A 19,675-nucleotide genomic window follows, 5' to 3' on the forward strand; every position below is an offset into this window, starting at 1 on the left:
TATAAGTCTGAATGACAATTAATGTCTTTACAAATTAGTAATACAAAACATGTAAAACATTCTTAATAAATATATAAAAATAAAATATTCCCCAACTGATTAGATCAAATGCAAACAAATAATAATCTTGTTTATTGTTGTTTGTGTTGCTGTCATCGAACGTTCTGTTTTACGTGGTTGTTTAAATAAAGTTAGTTTGAGTGTTGTCGTCAGAGTGACTGACAGCTTCCTGAGGGAGCAGCTGATAAAGGTCTAGAGTGCGAAGGTTCCTCTGGAGGGTTCTCAGGTCGGACATGAGAAGCTCCAGGTGAAGACTCCACCTTCATCTTCTTCTTCTTCAGACCTGAACCCTGCTTCTCCTGCTGCTGTGAGTCCGACTCATGTTGGTGTTAAAGTGTTGTGTCTCTTTGTTGTTTACTTCAGTTTACACTTGAATTATTAACTTTGGGTTGAAAAAGAATTGAACCATGAAATCTGTAGTTTTCAGGGTTATTATCATAAATCATTCATGACAGGTCGTGAACATCAGGCTGAGTTTCAAACGCTCGGTTACTGATCAACCTTCTGATAAAAGTTCAGAATCACGGCTCTCCAACATCCTACATGATATTTATATTGATATCCAATGATATTTATTATAATCTGAGCTGCAACAGCTCGACGACACAAACGTCTTCATTTCATATCAAACTAACGATGGAGAATAAACTGTGTCGCTCATATTTAATTCTGTTGTTTCCTTATGTGAAGCAACAGGGTTCAAAGGTCAAGAAGCAGCTTGTTTGATTTCAACCCTGAAATCATGAGAACTTCACCGAACCAGAACTTCAGGGTCACGGGTATTTTGTGCTTGAATATTTATTTTGAAATATTTAATCTATATGTAAAAAATATTATTGTAGCCGTAAAAAAATATTTTGTGAACCTGTAGAGCTGTAAAGCAGGTTGTGTTTCTGTCCTTTCTGTTTGAAGAGCAGTAACGTGAAGTGTCACGACTCATGATTCTGAATGTTGATGTTTTCAGACTTTGAGAAGTTACAGATGAAGGAGAATCTTCTTCACATGTAAACATGAATTCAGATGGTGAGTCTTTTCTTCTCTTTCACTTTTCACTGTGGCTCAGGAGGAAGAGTGGGTTCTCCACTAACCAGGAAGTGGTTCGATCCCAGTCTCCACATGTCCTTGATCAAGAGAGTGAATCCAATATTTATATAAACACAAATCCTTCACTATTGAAGCCCTCAGGTCACATGACCTAAAAAGAAGTGACTCTCTAGACAAAGGCCGGCTGGCGCCACCTGGTGGCTGTATGAGTGAGGATTCAAACATTCAAACATATACCAAATATTATGAATAAAACTGTTACTGTAGGAACAAAAATGATGAGATAAGTTGAATCAAATTTATCTGTCATTTAAACCTAATTTAAAACTTATAAACTTAAAAAGAATAAATATTATAAGTATAAAACGTTTTTGAGATATTCTGGTTATAGAACTTTAGGTAGGTTAATATAACATCAGGGTATAAATATATTTCTGAAGTGTTTTGGATTTAAAGTATTTTTTCCATTAACAGAAGTTTAAATATGTACAGATGAACTATGTGTTTGTTTTAAGGGAGAAGCTCTGCAGCCAATCACAGTGAGGACTGGTACTTCCTTCAATCCCACAGACCCGTGTACGAATCGAGTCTCGAGAGCAGTGGACGACGCTCACATGATGACGAAAAGTAATATAAATATATATATATATATATATATATATGATCTATAACAAACCTTTTCCAACCGGACGAACCAAAGAGTAAGAAACACGTTGTGAAGGACGGAGTCACAGAGCTGCCATAACAAAGACTAAAATATTAAACTTTGTATCTATTTATTTCCACTTTCACCTTGAGCTGCTCATTTAATTCTTTATATTCAAACTCATATAGTCTTTTACATTTTGTATTTATTTTGGGTTATTATATACGATGCAGGATCTCTCAACCCAACCGGACAGCATCAATCATCACTTCACTTCACATGTTTATCAGAGTTCAGAGAACAAACCTAAACTCAGTTGATTCACTTCAATCCGACTCCAGATGTTTGTCTGCTCAGAGTCTTTGTGTTTACACAACAAATATATTCACATGGTCATTGTCTTCTGAAACTCTAACTTCATATCAATGTTCAAATTAAACGTAGTTTCAGTAAAATAATCAGTTACACTTTGTTTTGTGTTTCTTAGTGATTATTATGATTATGAGTCTGTGGCGTCAGTGACGAGCGACGGGTATCAACCGACGCTCCACAAAGAAGAAGAAGAATGGTTCGATACTTCTTAATGATTCAATTTATTTTAAAATCTAATTGCTCATTTATTTCTGAATATATTTACCAATATATTTACCAATATATTTAATTATTTTACAAATAACTTCTCAATGTTCAAATCAAACTTCGGATTTCTTCTGTAACTTTGTTTTGTGTTTCTTAGTGTTTATGACTTTTATGAGTCTGTAGCGTCAGTGACCAGCGACTCATATCAACCGACGCTCCACGAAGAAGAAGAAGAAGAAGAAGAAGAAGAAGAATGGTCCGATGGTGAAAGGTAAAAATCGAACAGACGTTTTCAAGCCAGAGATTTGGACCCGTCACAGCAAAGAGCAGAACCACAAACTGACCTGAGACCTGCAGAGTCCGAAGGTTCAACACCAGGACCTTTGAAATGGAATGCAGCCAGAGAAGTTTATATGTTCATCGCTCCTGCTATGACAAGTCAAAAACTCTGCAGTGAAAAGTCAGACAATTCATTCTCAGACACATTTTATATTAATATTCAAATTTGGCCTTTTAGCTTTTTGATTTAAATTGCTGGTTATATTGTTTTTATGTTTCTTTTAGTCTTTACAAAATATATGACACACCAGAGTATCAAGCGAGGCTCCACAACAGTGACCAATACTCAGATGATGAAAGGTGAGATGACCGAACTCAAACAAACACATCGCCCCCCCAAACACTCAGATGTTCTCAATATTGAAATTTAATATCATTTAAAAGATGATATAAATTCAAGGTCTAACTCCCACAGTGTAGCGACTTGTCATGGTCTCTCTGTGGACGAGGTGTAGAAACAGAAGTTCTGTTTATTATCCTTCCTCTTTCTGATGCTCACAGTGGCAGCAGGTTAACCAAGGCCTTTCCAATCCAGGTTGAACATATCGAGTTCTTCCACCGGTGTCTGGCTCCACTTCAGGTTCTTTGCTCAGTTGAATGCGGACAGAAAAAGGGAGGTGCTTAGGAAACCTCCTTCTGAGAATTCTTACCTAACTTGATCAGCTCCTTTTGACTCCCATCAGATGTCGGAGCATTGGTTCTAAAGAGCCTCAGATAGTTGAGCAGAAAAATGTCTTTGAGATTACCCAACTCGGACATTCTTCTTGTCTGGCCCACTCCTGTCCGTGAAGACCACAACCAGGAGGGATGACCAGGGACAGCTCTGAAGACCAGGGACAGCTCTGAAGACCAGGGACAGCTCTGAAGACCAGGGACAGCTCTGAAGACCAGGGACAGCTCTGAAGACCAGGGACAGCTCTGAAGACCAGGGACAGCTCTGAAGTCTAGGGACAGCTCTGAAGACCAGGGACAGCTCTGAAGACCAGGGACAGCTCTGAAGACCAGGGACAGCTCTGAAGACCAGGGACAGCTCTGAAGATCAGGGACAGCTCTGAAGATCAGGGACAGCTCTGAAGACCAGGGACAGCTCTGAAGACCAGGGACAGCTCTGAAGACCAGGGACAGCTCTGAGTGGCCCATCAAACACTCCAAGGGAAACAGTCAGAAGCTCTTTCCATGTCCACAAAACAAGTGGAGACTTGATGAGCAAACTTCCAGGTCAACACCAGGACCTTTGAAATGGAATGCAGCCAGAGAAGTTTATATGTTCATCGCTCCTGCTATGACAAGTCAAAAACTCTGCAGTGAAAAGTCAGACAATTCATTCTCTGACACATTTTATATTAATATTCAAATTTGGCCTTTTAGCTTTTTGATTTAAATTGCTGGTTATATTGTTTTTATGTTTCTTTTAGTCTTTACAAAATATATGACACACCAGAGTATCAAGCGAGGCTCCACAACAGTGACCAATACTCAGATGATGAAAGGTGAGATGACCGAACTCAAACAAACACATCGCCCCCCCAAACACTCAGATGTTCTCAATATTGAAATTTAATATCATTTAAAAGATGATATAAATTCAAGGTCTAACTCCCACAGTGTAACGACTTGTCATGGTCTCTCTGTGGACGAGGTGTAGAAACAGAAGTTCTGTTTATTATCCTTCCTCTTTCTGATGCTCACAGTGGCAGCAGGTTAACCAAGGCCTTTCCAATCCAGGTTGAACATATCGAGTTCTTCCACCGGTGTCTGGCTCCACTTCAGGTTCTTTGCTCAGTTGAATGCGGACAGAAAAAGGGAGGTGCTTAGGAAACCTCCTTCTGAGAATTCTTACCTAACTTGATCAGCTCCTTTTGACTCCCATCAGATGTCGGAGCATTGGTTCTAAAGAGCCTCAGATAGTTGAGCAGAAAAATGTCTTTGAGATTACCCAACTCGGACATTCTTCTTGTCTGGCCCACTCCTGTCCGTGAAGACCACAACCAGGAGGGATGACCAGGGACAGCTCTGAAGACCAGGGACAGCTCTGAAGACCAGGGACAGCTCTGAAGACCAGGGACAGCTCTGAAGACCAGGGACAGCTCTGAAGATCAGGGACAGCTCTGAAGACCAGGGACAGCTCTGAAGACCAGGGACAGCTCTGAAGATCAGGGACAGCTCTTAAGACCAGGGACAGCTCTGAAGACCAGGGACAGCTCTGAAGACCAGGGACAGCTCTGAGTGGCCCATCAAACACTCCAAGGGAAACAGTCAGAAGCTCTTTCCATGTCCACAAAACAAGTGGAGACTTGATGAGCAAACTTCCAGGACCCTTTGAGCCCAGCACCTCTGTATTAGCTTTCCTGTGAAGACTTAAGGCCGGCTCATGGTTCTGCGTTTTCTTGCGTGCGTCGCACAATTTTTTTAACTTTACGACAAAGCTACGCAAGCCTCACGCAGCCCGCAAGGCTGTGATTGGTCTGCTAACTACATCCTTTCCGGAGTCACATTTCCAGTTTCATGCCGCATAATACCGGCAGAAACCACGGAAGATTTAGAAGAACGAATATTGACCAAATAGAAGAGCGTTTGGCAGAAGAGATCCGAAAGTATGACCACTTGTATAACCCGTTATGACGGAATACAAGGAGCCGCAGATGGCCTGCGACTCCTCGAAGGAGATCTCGGCTCACGTCGCTTTGAAGGTCGACGAGTGTGCGAAGCTGTGGAAGAGGATTTGTCCTCCAGAAAAAGACTAAGAGGAGCAGCTGTGGTGATGTAAATAAACAGTCGATGTCGCCACACACAAAGAAGGCGTCTCTAAGGTCGTCTTCGACAAGAAACGTTACTCCACCTAGTGGTCTGGTGGTGAATTGCTTTGCAACACGCGCAACCCTCGGAGAACCATGAATTAAAACGAGTCCATCAACACAACTGCGTGAAAAGCCGCAGCCGCAGAACAATGCGCACCCTTTATGTGTGTATTTATTTATTTTGTTCTGTAATTTTCTGTGATGTTTAATGTAGTGTGCTCTGTAGGCTCTGCATGTTCTCTTGCATTGTGAAAATATTTGTAAAAAATTAAATATTCCCAAAAAACAGTGACTATGTCAGCAGAGTCCTTGATGGAGCCGAGTCCACTCAGAGTTTACTCTTCATCACTGACACTTAATGCAGACGTGACTGAGAGAATAAGTTCTGTGTTCACGTTTCCTTCACAGAGTCTATCAGAACGTCCCCGAGCTTCTCAGTGGTCCATCGCTGCAGAAGAATCCAAACGACCTTGACTCCACATTCATGGTGTGTAAATATACAAGAGCCATAAAATAAACATTGTGCTTGTTGCACTGCCTGTGATGTTTGTATGTGATTCTTCTGCAGCGGTTGGAGGAAAACATGATCCAGTATGTGAAGACCCAGCTGAAGAGGTTCCAGAGGGCTCTGAGTCCCGACAGCTCCCAGTACACGTACTTAGAGAGCCACTGGGTGGACGAGGGGATGATGTACGACCGCGATGACGAGCAGAGGAGGAGGTGCAGGAAGGCCTTTCTGAGGATCACAGTGCACTTCCTCAGAAGAATGGAGCTGAACGAACTGGCTAACTCGCTAAAAACCAGTAAGACACTTTCCAGAGTCGTTTCACCTTTGACCAAACTAATCCTGGCTGAGGATTAGTTTGAGTCTGCACACAACCAGTAATATTATATTATATTATATCATATCAAGTATAGTATCTTTACTTGATATGAGCCAATAACCTGCTTTTGGTGTTGAAATTACTGAATTAGTTTTTCCCCTGATAGACAAACATAACTGTTAATTCTTAATCATCTTGCTTGACTCTTCTCTCATTGGTTTAATTTGTTCTTTCCTCAGGATCAAGAGCTGGAGTGTGTCAGCATAAACTGAAGTCTAAGATAAAGAAGGATTTCCAGCGTGTGTCTGAGGGGGTCGGGGGAGCAGGAGACCCAACCCTCCTGGATCCGATCTACACAGAGCTCTGCATCACAGAGGGGGGGGCTGGAGAGCTCCACCATGAACATGAGGTCAGACAGATTGAAACTGCATCCTGGAAACCAGACAGACCAGAAACAACCATCAGACCAGAGGACATCTTTAAAACCCCATGTGGAAGAGACGGACCAATCAGGACAGTTCTGACAAAGGGAGTGGCCGGCATTGGGAAAACCGTCCTCACCCAGAAGTTCACTCTGGACTGGGCTGAAGACAGAGCCAACCCCGACATACAGTTCACATTTACCTTCACCTTCAGAGAGCTGAATGTGCTGAAGGAGAAGAAGTACAGCTTGGTGGAACTCGTCCATCACTTCTTCACTGACACCAAAGAAGCAGGAATCTGCAGGTTTGAAGAGTTCCAGGTCGTCTTCATCCTGGACGGTCTGGACGAGTGTCGACTTCCTCTGGACTTCCACAACACAGAGATCCTGACCGACATCACCGCGTCCACCTCACTGGACGTGCTGCTGACCAACCTCATCAGGGGGAAGCTGCTGCCCTCTGCTCGCCTCTGGATAACCACACGACCTGCGGCAGCCAATCAGATCCCTGCTGAGTGTGTGGACAGGGTCACAGAGGTCAGAGGGTTCACTGACCCTCAGAAGGAGGAGTACTTCAGGAAGAGGTTCAGTGATGAAGACCAGGCCAACACGATCATCTCTCACATCCAGACGTCACGAAGCCTCCACATCATGTGCCACATCCCGGTCTTCTGCTGGATCACTGCTTCAGTTCTGGAGGACGTGTTGAACACCAGAGAGGGGGGGGAGCTGCCCAAGACCCTGACGGAGATGTACATCCACTTCCTGGTGGTTCAGTCCAAACTGAAGAAGCTCAGGTACCATGGAAGGTCTAGGCAAGATCTACATTGGAATTCAGAAAATAGAAAGATGATTGAGTCTCTGGGAAAACTGGCTTTTGAGCAGCTGCAGAAAGGAAACCTGATCTTCTACGAGTCCGACCTGACAGAGAGTGACCTCGATATCAGAGCCGCCTCCGTTTACTCAGGAGTGTTCACACAGATCTTTAAGGAGGAGCGAAGCCTGTACCAGAACAAGGTGTTCTGCTTCGTCCACCTGAGCGTCCAGGAGTTTCTGGCTGCTCTTCACGTCCATCTGACCTTCATCAACTCTGGAGTCAATCTGATGTCAAAACCACGAGCAGCACCAGGGTTACCCAGAGTCTTTAAAGACAGAGCTAAACTAAAATATCTCTATCGGAGTGCAGTGGACAAGGCTCTACAGAGTCCAAATGGACACCTGGACTTGTTCCTCCGTTTCCTCCTGGGTCTTTCAGTGAAGACCAATCAGAAACATCTACACGGCCTGTTGACACAGACAGGAAGTAACGGACAGATAAAACAGAAAACAGTCGAGTACATCAAGGAGAAGATCAGTGAGGATCTGTCTGTGGAGGGAAGCATCAACCTGTTCCACTGTCTGAATGAACTGAGTGACCGTTCTCTAGAGGAGGAGATCCAACAGTCCCTGAAATCAGGATGTCTCTCCACAGAGAAACTGTCTCCTGCTCAGTGGTCAGCTCTGAACTTCATCTTACTGTCATCAGGAAAAGATCTGGAGGTGTTTGACCTGAAGAGATACTCTGGTTCAGAGGAGGCTCTTCTGAGGCTGCTGCCGGTGGTCACAGCCTCCAACAAAGCTCTGTAGGTGGACGCATACAATGATGTTACAACAATGTGATATTTAACTCACAACTAAAACATGTTCTTCATCACATATTCTTCCACAGGCTGAGCGGCTGTAACCTCTCAGAGAGAAGCTGTAGAGCTCTGTCCTCAGTCCTCAGCTCGACGTCCTGCAGACTGACAGAACTGGACCTGAGTAACAATGACCTGCAGGATTCAGGAGTGAAGCTGCTGGCTAGAGGTCTGAAGAGTCCACACTGCAAACTGGAAACTCTCAGGTCAGGAAATTATCATTTACTTTACAGTTTCATGTAAGAAGGTTCACACAGTGGCCATTTCCCCTTCGTGCTCAGTGTGGGAAGCTCGATTGATGAAGGATTCAATGTATTTGCATTTCCTCCTAATGAAGTGTCTGCTGAGTTTCTGATATCATTGTGAGGAAACGTTTTTTGTCTGTGCTCAGTCTGTCAGGTTGTCTGATCACAGACGAAAGCTGTGTGTCTGTAGCTTCTGCTCTGAGTGCCAACCACCTCCACCTGAGAGAGCTGGACCTGAGCAACAACAACCTGCAGGGTCCAGGAGTGAAGCTGCTGTCCGCTGCACTGGACGACCAGTACTGGAGACTGGACTGTCTGAAGTATGCACACACACCTTGAGCTCAACACTCTGTCTTTGTCACACAAATTACCTGAAATTGTCTGAAACACAAAACTGTATCCAATGTTCTGGCTGTTACTCTCCTGGTATAGAGGGAGTTACTCTCCTGGTATAGAGGGAGTTACTCTCCTGGTAAAGAGGGAGTTACTCTCCTGGTAAAGATAGTTACTCTCCTGGTTTAGAGGGAGTTACTCTCCTGGTACAGAGGGAGTTACTCTCCTGGTACAAAGGGAGTTACTCTCCTGGTACAGAGGGAGTTACCCTCATTGTAAAGAGAGTTACTCTCCTGGTTTAGAGGGAGTTACTCTCCTGGTATAGAGGGAGTTACTCTCCTGGTACAAAGGGAGTTACTCTCCTGGTACAGAGGGAGTTACTCTCCTGGTATAGAGGGAGTTACTCTCCTGGTAAAGGGAGTTACTCTCCTGGTACAGAGGGAGTTACCCTCCTTGTAAAGAGAGTTACTCTCCTGGTTTAGAGGGAGTTACTCTCCTGGTATAGAGGGAATTACTCTCCTGGTACAGAGGGAGTTACTCTCCTGCTATAGAGGGAGTTACTCTCCTGGTACAGAGGGAGTTACTCTCCTGGTATAGAGGGAGTTACTCTCCTGGTAAAGGGAGTTACTCTCCTGGTATAGAGGGAGTTACTCTCCTGGTACAGAGGGAGTTACTCTCCTGGTACAGAGGGAGTTACTCTCCTGGTACAAAGGGAGTTACTCTCCTGCTATAGAGGGAGTTACTCTCCTGGTACAGAGGGAGTTACTCTCCTGGTACAAAGGGAGTTACTCTCCTGCTATAGAGGGAGTTACTCTCCTGCTATAGAGGGAGTTACTCTCCTGGTACAAAGGGAGTTACTCTCCTGGTACAGAGGGAGTTACTCTCCTGGTATAGAGGGAGTTACTCTCCTGGTACAGAGGGAGTTACTCTCCTGGTACAGAGGGAGTTACTCTCCTGGTACAGAGGGAGTTACTCTCCTGGTACAGAGGGAGTTACTCTCCTGGTATAGAGGGAGTTACTCTCCTGGTAAAGGGAGTTAGTCTCCTGGTATAGAGGGAGTTACTCTCCTGGTACAGAGGGAGTAACTCTCCTGGTACAGAGGGAATTACTCTCCTGGTACAGAGGGAGTTACCCTCCTGGTAAAGACAGTACTCTCCTGCTATAGAGGGAGTTACTCTCCTGGTACAGAGGGAGTTACTCTCCTGCTATAGAGGGAGTTACTCTCCTGGTACAAAGGGAGTTACTCTCCTGGTACAGAGGGAGTTACTCTCCTGGTATAGAGGGAGTTACTCTCCTGGTAAAGGGAGTTACTCTCCTGGTATAGAGGGAGTTACTCTCCTGGTATAGAGGGAGTTACTCTCCTGGTACAGAGGGAGTTACTCTCCTGGTACAGAGGGAGTTACTCTCCTGGTAAAGGGAGTTACTCTCCTGGTAAAGGGAGTTACTCTCCTGGTACAGAGGGAGTTACTCTCCTGGTACAAAGGGAGTTACTCTCCTGCTATAGAGGGAGTTACTCTCCTGCTATAGAGGGAGTTACTCTCCTGGTACAAAGGGAGTTACTCTCCTGGTACAGAGGGAGTTACTCTCCTGGTATAGAGGGAGTTACTCTCCTGGTAAAGGGAGTTACTCTCCTGGTATAGAGGGAGTTACTCTCCTGGTACAGAGGGAGTAACTCTCCTGGTACAGAGGGAGTTACTCTCCTGGTAAAGGGAGTTACTCTCCTGGTACAGAGGGAGTAACTCTCCTGGTACAGAGGGAGTTACTCTCCTGGTATAGAGGGAGTTACTCTCCTGGTACAGAGGGAGTAACTCTCCTGGTACAGAGGGAGTTACTCTCCTGGTACAGAGGGAGTAACTCTCCTGGTACAGAGGGAGTTACTCTCCTGGTACAGAGGGAGTTACTCTCCTGGTATAGAGGGAGTTACTCTCCTGGTATAGAGGGAGTTACTCTCCAGCACAGAAAACTCTGAAGGTCCTGAAGCACCTCATCTGTTGTTTGGACAATACTTCCTCATCACTAACTATGTTTACATGAACACCAACATTTTCACATTAACCAGATTAATTAATAATTAATTAATTGAAAAAGTCAAATTCATTTTGAGTCACAACCAGAGATGTAGATGAAGGAGTAGAGTAAGAACTCTTGTTGGATGGAAGTCATTAAAAAGTGAACGTTGTTAAGAAGAAGTTGGTCTGACTCAGTTTTCTCCTGCAGGGTGGACGATGGTGGAGAGCAGATGCTGACTCCAAGTCTGAGGAAATGTAAGCGTACATCAGTTTGATTCTGTCATTTCCTGTTTGATAAGTAGCTTTGACGTTATGAGGCCACCACCAGCTGCTGAGAGGAACAGGACATCGGTTGATGGGTCGGATGGTTTGAGAGGTGGTCAGATCTGACAGTGAAGCCGTGCTCCTGAGTCCAAGTTATTATTATTTATTATTATTATCCAAGTTTATTCTTGTCAGTATGTGTCACTGGAAATCCTCAATAACACCACTCAGTGCTAATCGATCAACAAACATTGAAACAGCAGTTTGATGATGACCTGCTTCTTTGCTCTTCCTCCTCCAGTTTCCTGCGACCTCACTCTCGACCCGGTCACCGCTCACAGGAACCTGCGGCTGTCTGACGGCTGCATGGCGGTGGAGCTGGTGAACGAGCAGCAGCCGTACCCTGAGGACCCGGAGAGGTTCGACTTCTTCTGTCAGCTGCTGTGCAGGAATGGTCTGAGCGGTCGCTGCTACTGGGAGGTGGCGTGGAGTGGACAGGTGGACATCGCGGTGACTCTCAGAGGAATCAGAAGGAAAGGTTACAGAAAGGCCTGCAGGCTGGGAGGGAACGATCAGTCCTGGTGTCTGAGCTGCTCGGATCATTGTTACTCTGTGTGGCACGACAACACAGAGACACTCGTCCCTGTCCCCGCGGCCTCCGTCTCTCACAGGGTGGGGGTGTATGTGGACTGTCTTGCCGGCATCTTGTCCTTCTACCGCGTCTCCTCGGACGCACCGATACACCTTCACACCTTTAACATCAGATTCACGAATCTCTTCTACCCTGGGTTCAGGGTGTGGTTTGGCTCTGTGTCTCTGTGCTCGGGGTAAAGGAACTCACACTGTTGCCTAAAGAACTGAACAACCACTCAGAGCCCTTTACACCACGAGTCACCATCACACACACACACCACTGTGGGGGGGTTGGGTCGCATCTTGGCCAAGGACACGGACATGTGGACTGTACCAACCGGGGGTCTCCTTTTCCCCCCCCCGTCAAACAGCATATCATTATTTGGGAAATTTCATTGGCTAAACGATACGCCATCATCAGAACAATCGGCTGCAATTGGCTCAGCCTTTACACGTCAGAAAAGGGGCCGGCTCTTTCCAACAACGAGGTGCCTCGTTGGCTATTGCAGGCTGTGGACAGCCCATGCCAGCTCCGATTGGGTCAAGTTTAGATTGACAGCTCACTTGAACCAATAGGATATGGCTATCCACCATTGGCTGAGATTGCGCAACAGCTGACAGTGGCTATTCGTTGATGTAATAGGGTTTTGGACTGATTATGTTACTGGATTGGATCGTCTGGACCTTTGACAATGTACCAACTCCGTCTTGTTGGAATGTTTTTGATCTGTGGATTAATATGAAGCTTCTTAGGGGAGTGACGTCGACTTTGTGATCTTTTATCTACTTCCTGTCTGACTGAGTCGTTGATTGTACCGGCTGTGGTGATCGGATCTTGAAATGGTAAATAACAATGTTTGACGCTGATCGGTAAAACAGTGCTCATGGGCTGATGCCCTGGAGTGTTGGGCTCATGTGGTTGATGTGACATGTATGTGCTAAGTGTGGGGAGATGTGTGTGTGTGCGTTGGTGCCAGGTTAGAGAAGTTAGTTAGACTGTGAAGAGCATTACATAACTAACATTAACTTTCAAATAACTTATTACCAAAATATCCCAGCAACACAAATCAAACTTATGAACATCACATGAATAGAGTTGAACAGTCTTTGCTTAGTAATTGTAATTATTCAGCCCAGTTGTGTTAGGGTCCTTTTTGATGTGCTGTTTGAAGTCCAGTGAACTGGTCCTGCTGGTTTGTGTTGGGATTCTAAATTTGAGCTTGTGTGTGTGTCTGTGTCTGTGAAGATGTTAATGGAACTGTACTGTAAACACATGAAGGAAGGGGGGGGGGGGGGGCAGGAGCAGATATATGGCTTCACACAATGACTTCTAATAACCGTTGCTGCTTGGTGTTAATCTTATTTATTAAAGCATAACTCCCTGAGATTCATTCAACATCACACAGAGTTCCAGCAGCTGCCCCAGGTTCTGGAGGGCAGACAGAGGGGCGTTGTTTTGCTGTAGCTTTTCATACCTTTCATTGCTTCTTAATAAATACTTGATTGAAACAAACGAGACCTGCTCTTCTCATATTTAGGATAAACGAACACGCAACAACATTTGTGGCTCCTGGTTTTGTTTCACCCAGCCAGATTCCCTGACTGGGTGAGCTGGTGAGCTACACCTCTCCTACAGGAGAAGAGAGAGGGAACTGGTGGCCTCATGGGTCGTGGGCCCAGGTGACCAGTGGGGGTTGAAAGTCGTGTCCAGGGGTTGTAGTTCCTCGGTGTGATGCTTTCTGGGAGACTGAGTTCTGGAGACTCCCCTTGGTCTTCAGAACACAGAAACGTGGTCAGACACATGTAGGCCCAACTATAGCTCACAAATACTAAGACCCGACAATATTATTATTATATAGTGAAGACAGTTTATGAAGTTCAGTAAATTACTTTATATAATTTCCAGTTTTTATGAAATGGTTACTTTCACTTTCTGAATTGTTTTCACTTTGAACAGCTGTTTTTATTCTCTCTCTCTAAAACTGATGTTAAGCAAATTAAACATTGTAAACATGTAATTTCTCCATAAATGATTCTCTAAAGAACAACTGTTATTATTTAATATAAATAAATTGAGATTCATTGTTTGTTCATAAGGAACTGAATGAATAAACACATAGAAGGTGAACTGTTGTTCTGAAGCAATGAAACATTTGAGTATATCACTGACTGTATTTAAAGATCTAATACACGTTTAAATGTTGATATCTTTTTCTTTTGATATATATATATGATATATTTGTTATCTATATTCATAGCTTGTTCAGTACAGTCCCTGTGTATTCAGTACCCCCCCCCCCCCCTCCACCCGTAGATAAAGAGGCTCCTGTGACTGAGCAGTCAATGAACTTTGTCCCTCAGATGGAACCTGATGTTTCAGTAGGAACCAAAGCTTCTCTTCATATTTCCAGTGAAGTCCATCATGGCAGAGAGGAGAGCGGTGGTGGCGGCGGCGGTGCAGCCGGACTTCCTGCAGTTTAATGATCTGGCCTGTGAGACGGTCGGTGGGAGGGTGAGTCGCCTTCTCTACAGAGCAGAAACACATTCAGATATCATTGAAACACACACATATATATAAATAACAGCTGATTCAGTCAAGATACACAACGTTCTGAGGTTTGGACAAAACTAACACTGAAGATTTAATTGTGTGTCTCAAAAAAGTTTTACAAAATTCCAAAAGTTACATTTTCCTGTTCATATTTCTATTTCCAATACAAATTGTAAACTGTTCGTCCTAAAATGTTGAACTATTAATATTGATTGTTTTAGTTTTAATTTGGATTTAATAAAAAGATGTAGAGAACTTGTGTTTTGCATTAATTCAGTTGATGTCTTCTGGTAAAGTGACTTGGTGGTTTTCCTCCAGGTGATCTTTGCCACAGACGAGTGGTTCGCTCCTGCTGCCAACCTGCTGAAGGTGCTCATCAATATTCAATAATCAGGGATCAAAGTCCAGGATGACAAATATATCATTTGTTTCTTTATTCAAAGTTCTGAAATGGTTCCTCGCTGTAGTTTGAACAACTGGTGCATGTCAAGGACTAACCCTAACCCTTTTATTTGTAGTAAGAAGAAAAACAGAAAATCACCAAGTTGTTCATCTTTGTTAGTCGAGCAAATATTGTGTTTCCGAACGGGTCATGTTTGTGTTGTTGCAGCGAGAGGCGCCGGAGTTCCTCCCGACGGCCTTCACCGACTTCGGGAAGTGGATGGACGGCTGGGAGACGAGGAGGAAGAGGACGCCCGGTCAGTGTCATTGTGTTAAAGCTGTACCAACTTTTAACTTAACACAATTTAAACTGGCTCCTCCCACCAAATAATAAAATCAAACCTGCAATAATAAGTGAGGTGTCTTGGTGCTGGAGAAATTCAGGTCCCGGAGACGTTCAGGTCCTGGAGACGTTCAGGTCCTGGAGACGTTCAGGTCCTTGGGTCGTTCAGGTCCTGGAGACGTTCAGGTCCTGGAGACGTTCAGGTCCTTGGGTCGTTCAGGTCCTGGAGACATTCAGGTCCTGGAGACGTTCAGGTCCTGGAGACGTTCAGGTCCTTGGGTCGTTCAGGTCCTGAAGACGTTCAGGTCCTGGAGACGTTCAGGTCCTTGGGTCGTTCAGGTCCTGAAGACGTTCAGGTCCTCGAGACGTTCAGGTCCTCGGATCGTTCAGGTCCTGGAGACGTTCAGGTCCTAGAGACGTTCAGGTCTTGGGATCGTTCAGGTCCTCGGGTCGTTCAGGTCCTGGAGACATTCAGGTCCTGGAGATGTTCAGGTCTTGGGATCGTTCAGGTCTTGGGATCGTTCAGATCCTGGAGACGTTCAGGTCCTTGGGTCGTTCAGGTCCTGGAGACATTCAGGTCCTGGAGATGTTCAGGTCTTGGGATCGTTCAGGTCTTGGGATCGTTCAGATCCTGGAGACGTTCAGGTCCTTGGGTCGTTCAGGTCCTGGAGACGTTCAGGTCCTGCAGAGAGGACAGGTTGCAGCCTAGCACCTTCTCTGATGCGCTGTGGTCCTTGGCTGTAGCAGCAGTGGACTCGATGACAGTGTAGAAGTTCTCCATCATCGGCTTTGGTAGGTTGAACTTCTCAGCGGCAGCAGGAAGTGCTCCCTCTGCTGGATGTGGGGGGGGAGCCGGTGTTCAGCTCCCTTCAGGTCCTGGGTGATGAAGGTGCCCATGAGGCAGACCATTGCAAGGAACATTACTACACTACCCACAATCCTCAGGTGGAGCAGGGACGTCTCTGATTGGTGGAGCTGGTGATCTTTACCACAGAAGCGAAAGTCGTGTCGGTTCCAACCAAATGGTTCCGTGTTCAAACAAACTAGAATATGTTAGAACAGGATATTTACAACAAGGTGAAAGTCCAGAAGAAGAAGCCATTGGACAGGATCATTCCCGTTGCATTATGGGATGTGTTGTACCTTTTGACTTTTTTCACTTTCCCAATATAGCTTTTGCTCTGGTTCAAATGTTTTATGATCTGGATTTATCTTTCAGCCGGTTCCAGGATTAAACTCTTTAAAAAGGATTTTCAGAAATGTCTCAGAGACATTAAACGAGGAATTGACTTCCTGATCCAGAGACGTTGCAAAAGTGGGCGTCACCGACCGACTTACCGGTTCCACAGAATCCAGAGAAGAGATCCCGGTGAACTCGGTGGACGTTGTGAAACCTACTGAGAGAGGTTCTTGTTCTCTGTTGAAGGTCACGACTGGTGCATCGTGCAGCTGGGCGTCCCGGGGTGGATCCACGGCCTGGACATCGACACGTCCTTCTTCACTGGAAACCACTCCCCCTGCGTCTCCGTGCAGGCCGGCTCTCTGGGTACAGGCTCCTCCCTCATCTTCATCTTCATCTTCATCTCTGTTGACTCCTCACGTCGTGAAGCTTTAATCAAACCAGAAGCTTCGGATGTTTCTAGATTCACATGAACACAACATCTCAGAATCACTTTCATTTATGAACAAACAGAAAAGACGCAACAGTTTGAGTTTTAAACAATTCACCCTCCCCATACCCCGCCCCCCCTCCCTCCCCAGACCCCGCCCCCCCCCTCAGCCTGCAGGGCGACCGGACCGGGATGGCCGCCTCTGAAACACAGCTGTCCGCTGTCGTCAAGGTAACCGTGACAGGAGGATGTCATCACCGGTCGTCACCATGGCAACATGACAGTTGACATGTGGTTTGATTGACAGCTGGGCTCGGAGGCGTGGCCAGAGTTGGTGGGTGTGTCCAAGCTGAAACCTGGATACTGCGACAGTTGTCATAACTACTTCAAGGTCAACTTCCAACACAGAGTCACACACCTGCGTCTCAACATGCATCCAGGTACACACACACACACACACGGACACACACACACACACACAAACACACTGACACACTGACACACACTCACACACACACACACTGACACACACACACACACACACACGTTGGTACCTGTATCTTAGTGAGGACACTCATTACCTATCCCTTTACCCTAACATGAACCATTCAAACTAAATGCCTGACCCTGTCCCTGACCCTGTCCCTGACCCTGACCCTGTCCTTGAACCTGACCCTGAACCTGACCCTGACCCTGACCTCTGACCCTGACCCTGAAACCGAATCTTAACTCTCAAACAAGACTTTGAAAAAGGGAGGACTTTCAAAATGTCCTCACAAAGATGTGTGTCCTCAGATGGGGGGATATCCAGACTACGTGTGTATGGCGTCGGGCAGAGGGACTGGTCGTCCGTCTCCACCAACCAGGATGTCGACCTGGTGGCTCTGACCAATGGGGGAGTCTGCCTCGGCTACAGCGACGCCCACTTTGGCCATCCACGCAACATGATTGGTTGGAATCAATGGGATTTGTTTGCACATGAGCTTTTTTGTTGCTGCTCCCAGTAACGAGTGTGTCCACAGGACTCGGCCGAGCTGCCAACATGGGGGACGGATGGGAAACCGCTCGCAGGCTGGACAGACCCACACACCTGAAGGTTTCAACACAAACACACAAAACTTTACAATAACCAGAGACTTACTGTGTCAAGTTGAGTTTAAACTGTCAATTAGCAAATGGGACAAATACATCCTCACTGTGGAAGAAGGTCCTCACTTTCCAAACCGTGCATGTGCCAGATTGTAAATACAGCTTCAGTCTTGTGACTTGGTTCATGTCCCTGTCCCCTGTGTCCCCCTGGTCGTCTTGCAGGTGGACCAGCGGGGGATCCTGGAGGTGCCCGGCTGGGAGTGGGCGGTGTTTCGTCTCGGTCGTCCCGGAGTGATCAGCAGCATCGAAGTTGACACCAACCACTTCAAAGGTGGAGGGACGTCTCTGCTGCTTTCATACAGAATTACACTGACATTCATATTTGACAATGATGTTTGTCCGTCCAGGAAACTTCCCGGACTCCTGCAGGATTGAGGCATGTTCTCTGACGCCTGAGGACGAGGCTCAGAGCATCGCCACCAGGTGGAGCTCTCTGAAATGGCAGATCCTTGTTCCCCCTCAGAAAGTAGGTTCCAGGTTCTGAAGTCATGTCCCAAACTGAACTGTCTGCACATGTCCTGTAGTTAGTGTTTGTGAAGAAGCAGCAGGTTGTCGGATCCAACTCGTTCAAACAGGAACATGAGGGGAACATCCAGATGAGGGGCGGAGCCTGTAGAGCAGCAGGGGCGGAGCCTGTAGAGCAGCAGGGGGCGGGACCTTTCGTATAAACTCTGCTGTGGAAAGATCAGTGTTGTTGTTTACAGCTCCTCCACACCGGCGTCGGCCCTCATCACCAGAAGATCTGGAATCTCCTCGTGTTTCCAAGTGGACGTCTTCGTCTTCTACGTGTCCGGCTCCTCTTCTTCATCCTGAGATGTTTGTGTTCTTCCAGCTTCAAGTCACGTGTTAGAAACCTCATCAACACGTCCACTCGCCCTCTGGGTTAGGGTTAGGGCCCCTGACTCAGACATTTGTTCTCACATAGAGAATCTGCAGGTCATGGCAGGAACATGTGAGGATGTAGTGACTTGACCTGATTCCTTTGTCTCTTTGTCTCTTTGTCTCTGCTGCAGCTCCGTCCTCATCACAGACACCTCTATGGGGAGGCAGAGCTGACGCTGACTCGGCCCATGAGCCACATACGCTTGGTCATCGCCCCGGACGGAGGGGTCAGCCGGCTGCGGCTCTGGGGTCGACCTGTGCGGACCACTGTGGCTTCGACCAATCAGCCGACAGCTAATTCCAAACTCTGAAACCCAAACAGAGGCTTCGACCCGCAGTTTGTTTAGGAACAAATAAAACACAAAGCCACATGACAGTCTGGTGGTCTTCATACAGAAACCTTCCACTGGGACATCAAACAACTTTACAGCTTCATATTAAATCTTTCCTCTTCAGTCAAACACAAAAGTTCATTGAGTCTAAACTTTGATATTTGTATATTTGTTGAACTTTATAGTCTTTAAAAACATCCCTGTTTCCCTGCTGAAAACAAATTTAATGAATAAGAGGAGATTAGCTCCATGGTTTCATTCTTAAACACGTGTTTTAAACCATCGAGAAGCTGGAGAGGAGGTGACGCTCCACCGGGCCAGAGGATTCTCACTTGGCCTGGAGAGAGAGTCTGATCAAGAAATCCAGAAGCTCCTATGATTCATCATCTGCAGCCTGCAGCTCTGCATATTTGTGAATATGGTAAATGGCCTTGTATTTATATAGCGCTTTTCTAGTCTTGATGACTCAAAGCTCTTTACAGTACAGTTTTACATTCACCCATTCACACACACATTCATACAGTGCATCTATTCGCAGCACTTTGTTATTCTATGG

At 45.8% G+C, this 19,675-nt stretch overlaps 1 protein-coding gene across 1 annotated transcript; it reads left to right on the forward strand.

The window, feature by feature from the left end:
* Positions 1-208: 208 nt before the first annotated feature.
* On the forward strand, positions 209-13,958 carry LOC128459703 (NLR family CARD domain-containing protein 3). Its single transcript, XM_053444517.1, has 13 exons — positions 209-367; positions 1,025-1,083; positions 1,620-1,731; positions 2,238-2,318; positions 2,487-2,600; positions 4,084-4,158; positions 5,875-5,953; positions 6,035-6,269; positions 6,530-8,333; positions 8,420-8,593; positions 8,779-8,952; positions 11,183-11,229; positions 11,540-13,958. The coding sequence occupies exons 2-13, from the start codon at positions 1,071-1,073 to the stop codon at positions 12,067-12,069; spliced, it is 3,438 nt and encodes a 1,145-aa protein (XP_053300492.1). The 5' UTR covers positions 209-367; positions 1,025-1,070; the 3' UTR covers positions 12,070-13,958.
* Positions 13,959-19,675: the final 5,717 nt, after the last annotated feature.

This window comes from Pleuronectes platessa, chromosome 17, assembly GCF_947347685.1.
Source record: "Pleuronectes platessa chromosome 17, fPlePla1.1, whole genome shotgun sequence".
Lineage (NCBI taxonomy): Eukaryota > Metazoa > Chordata > Actinopteri > Pleuronectiformes > Pleuronectidae > Pleuronectes > Pleuronectes platessa.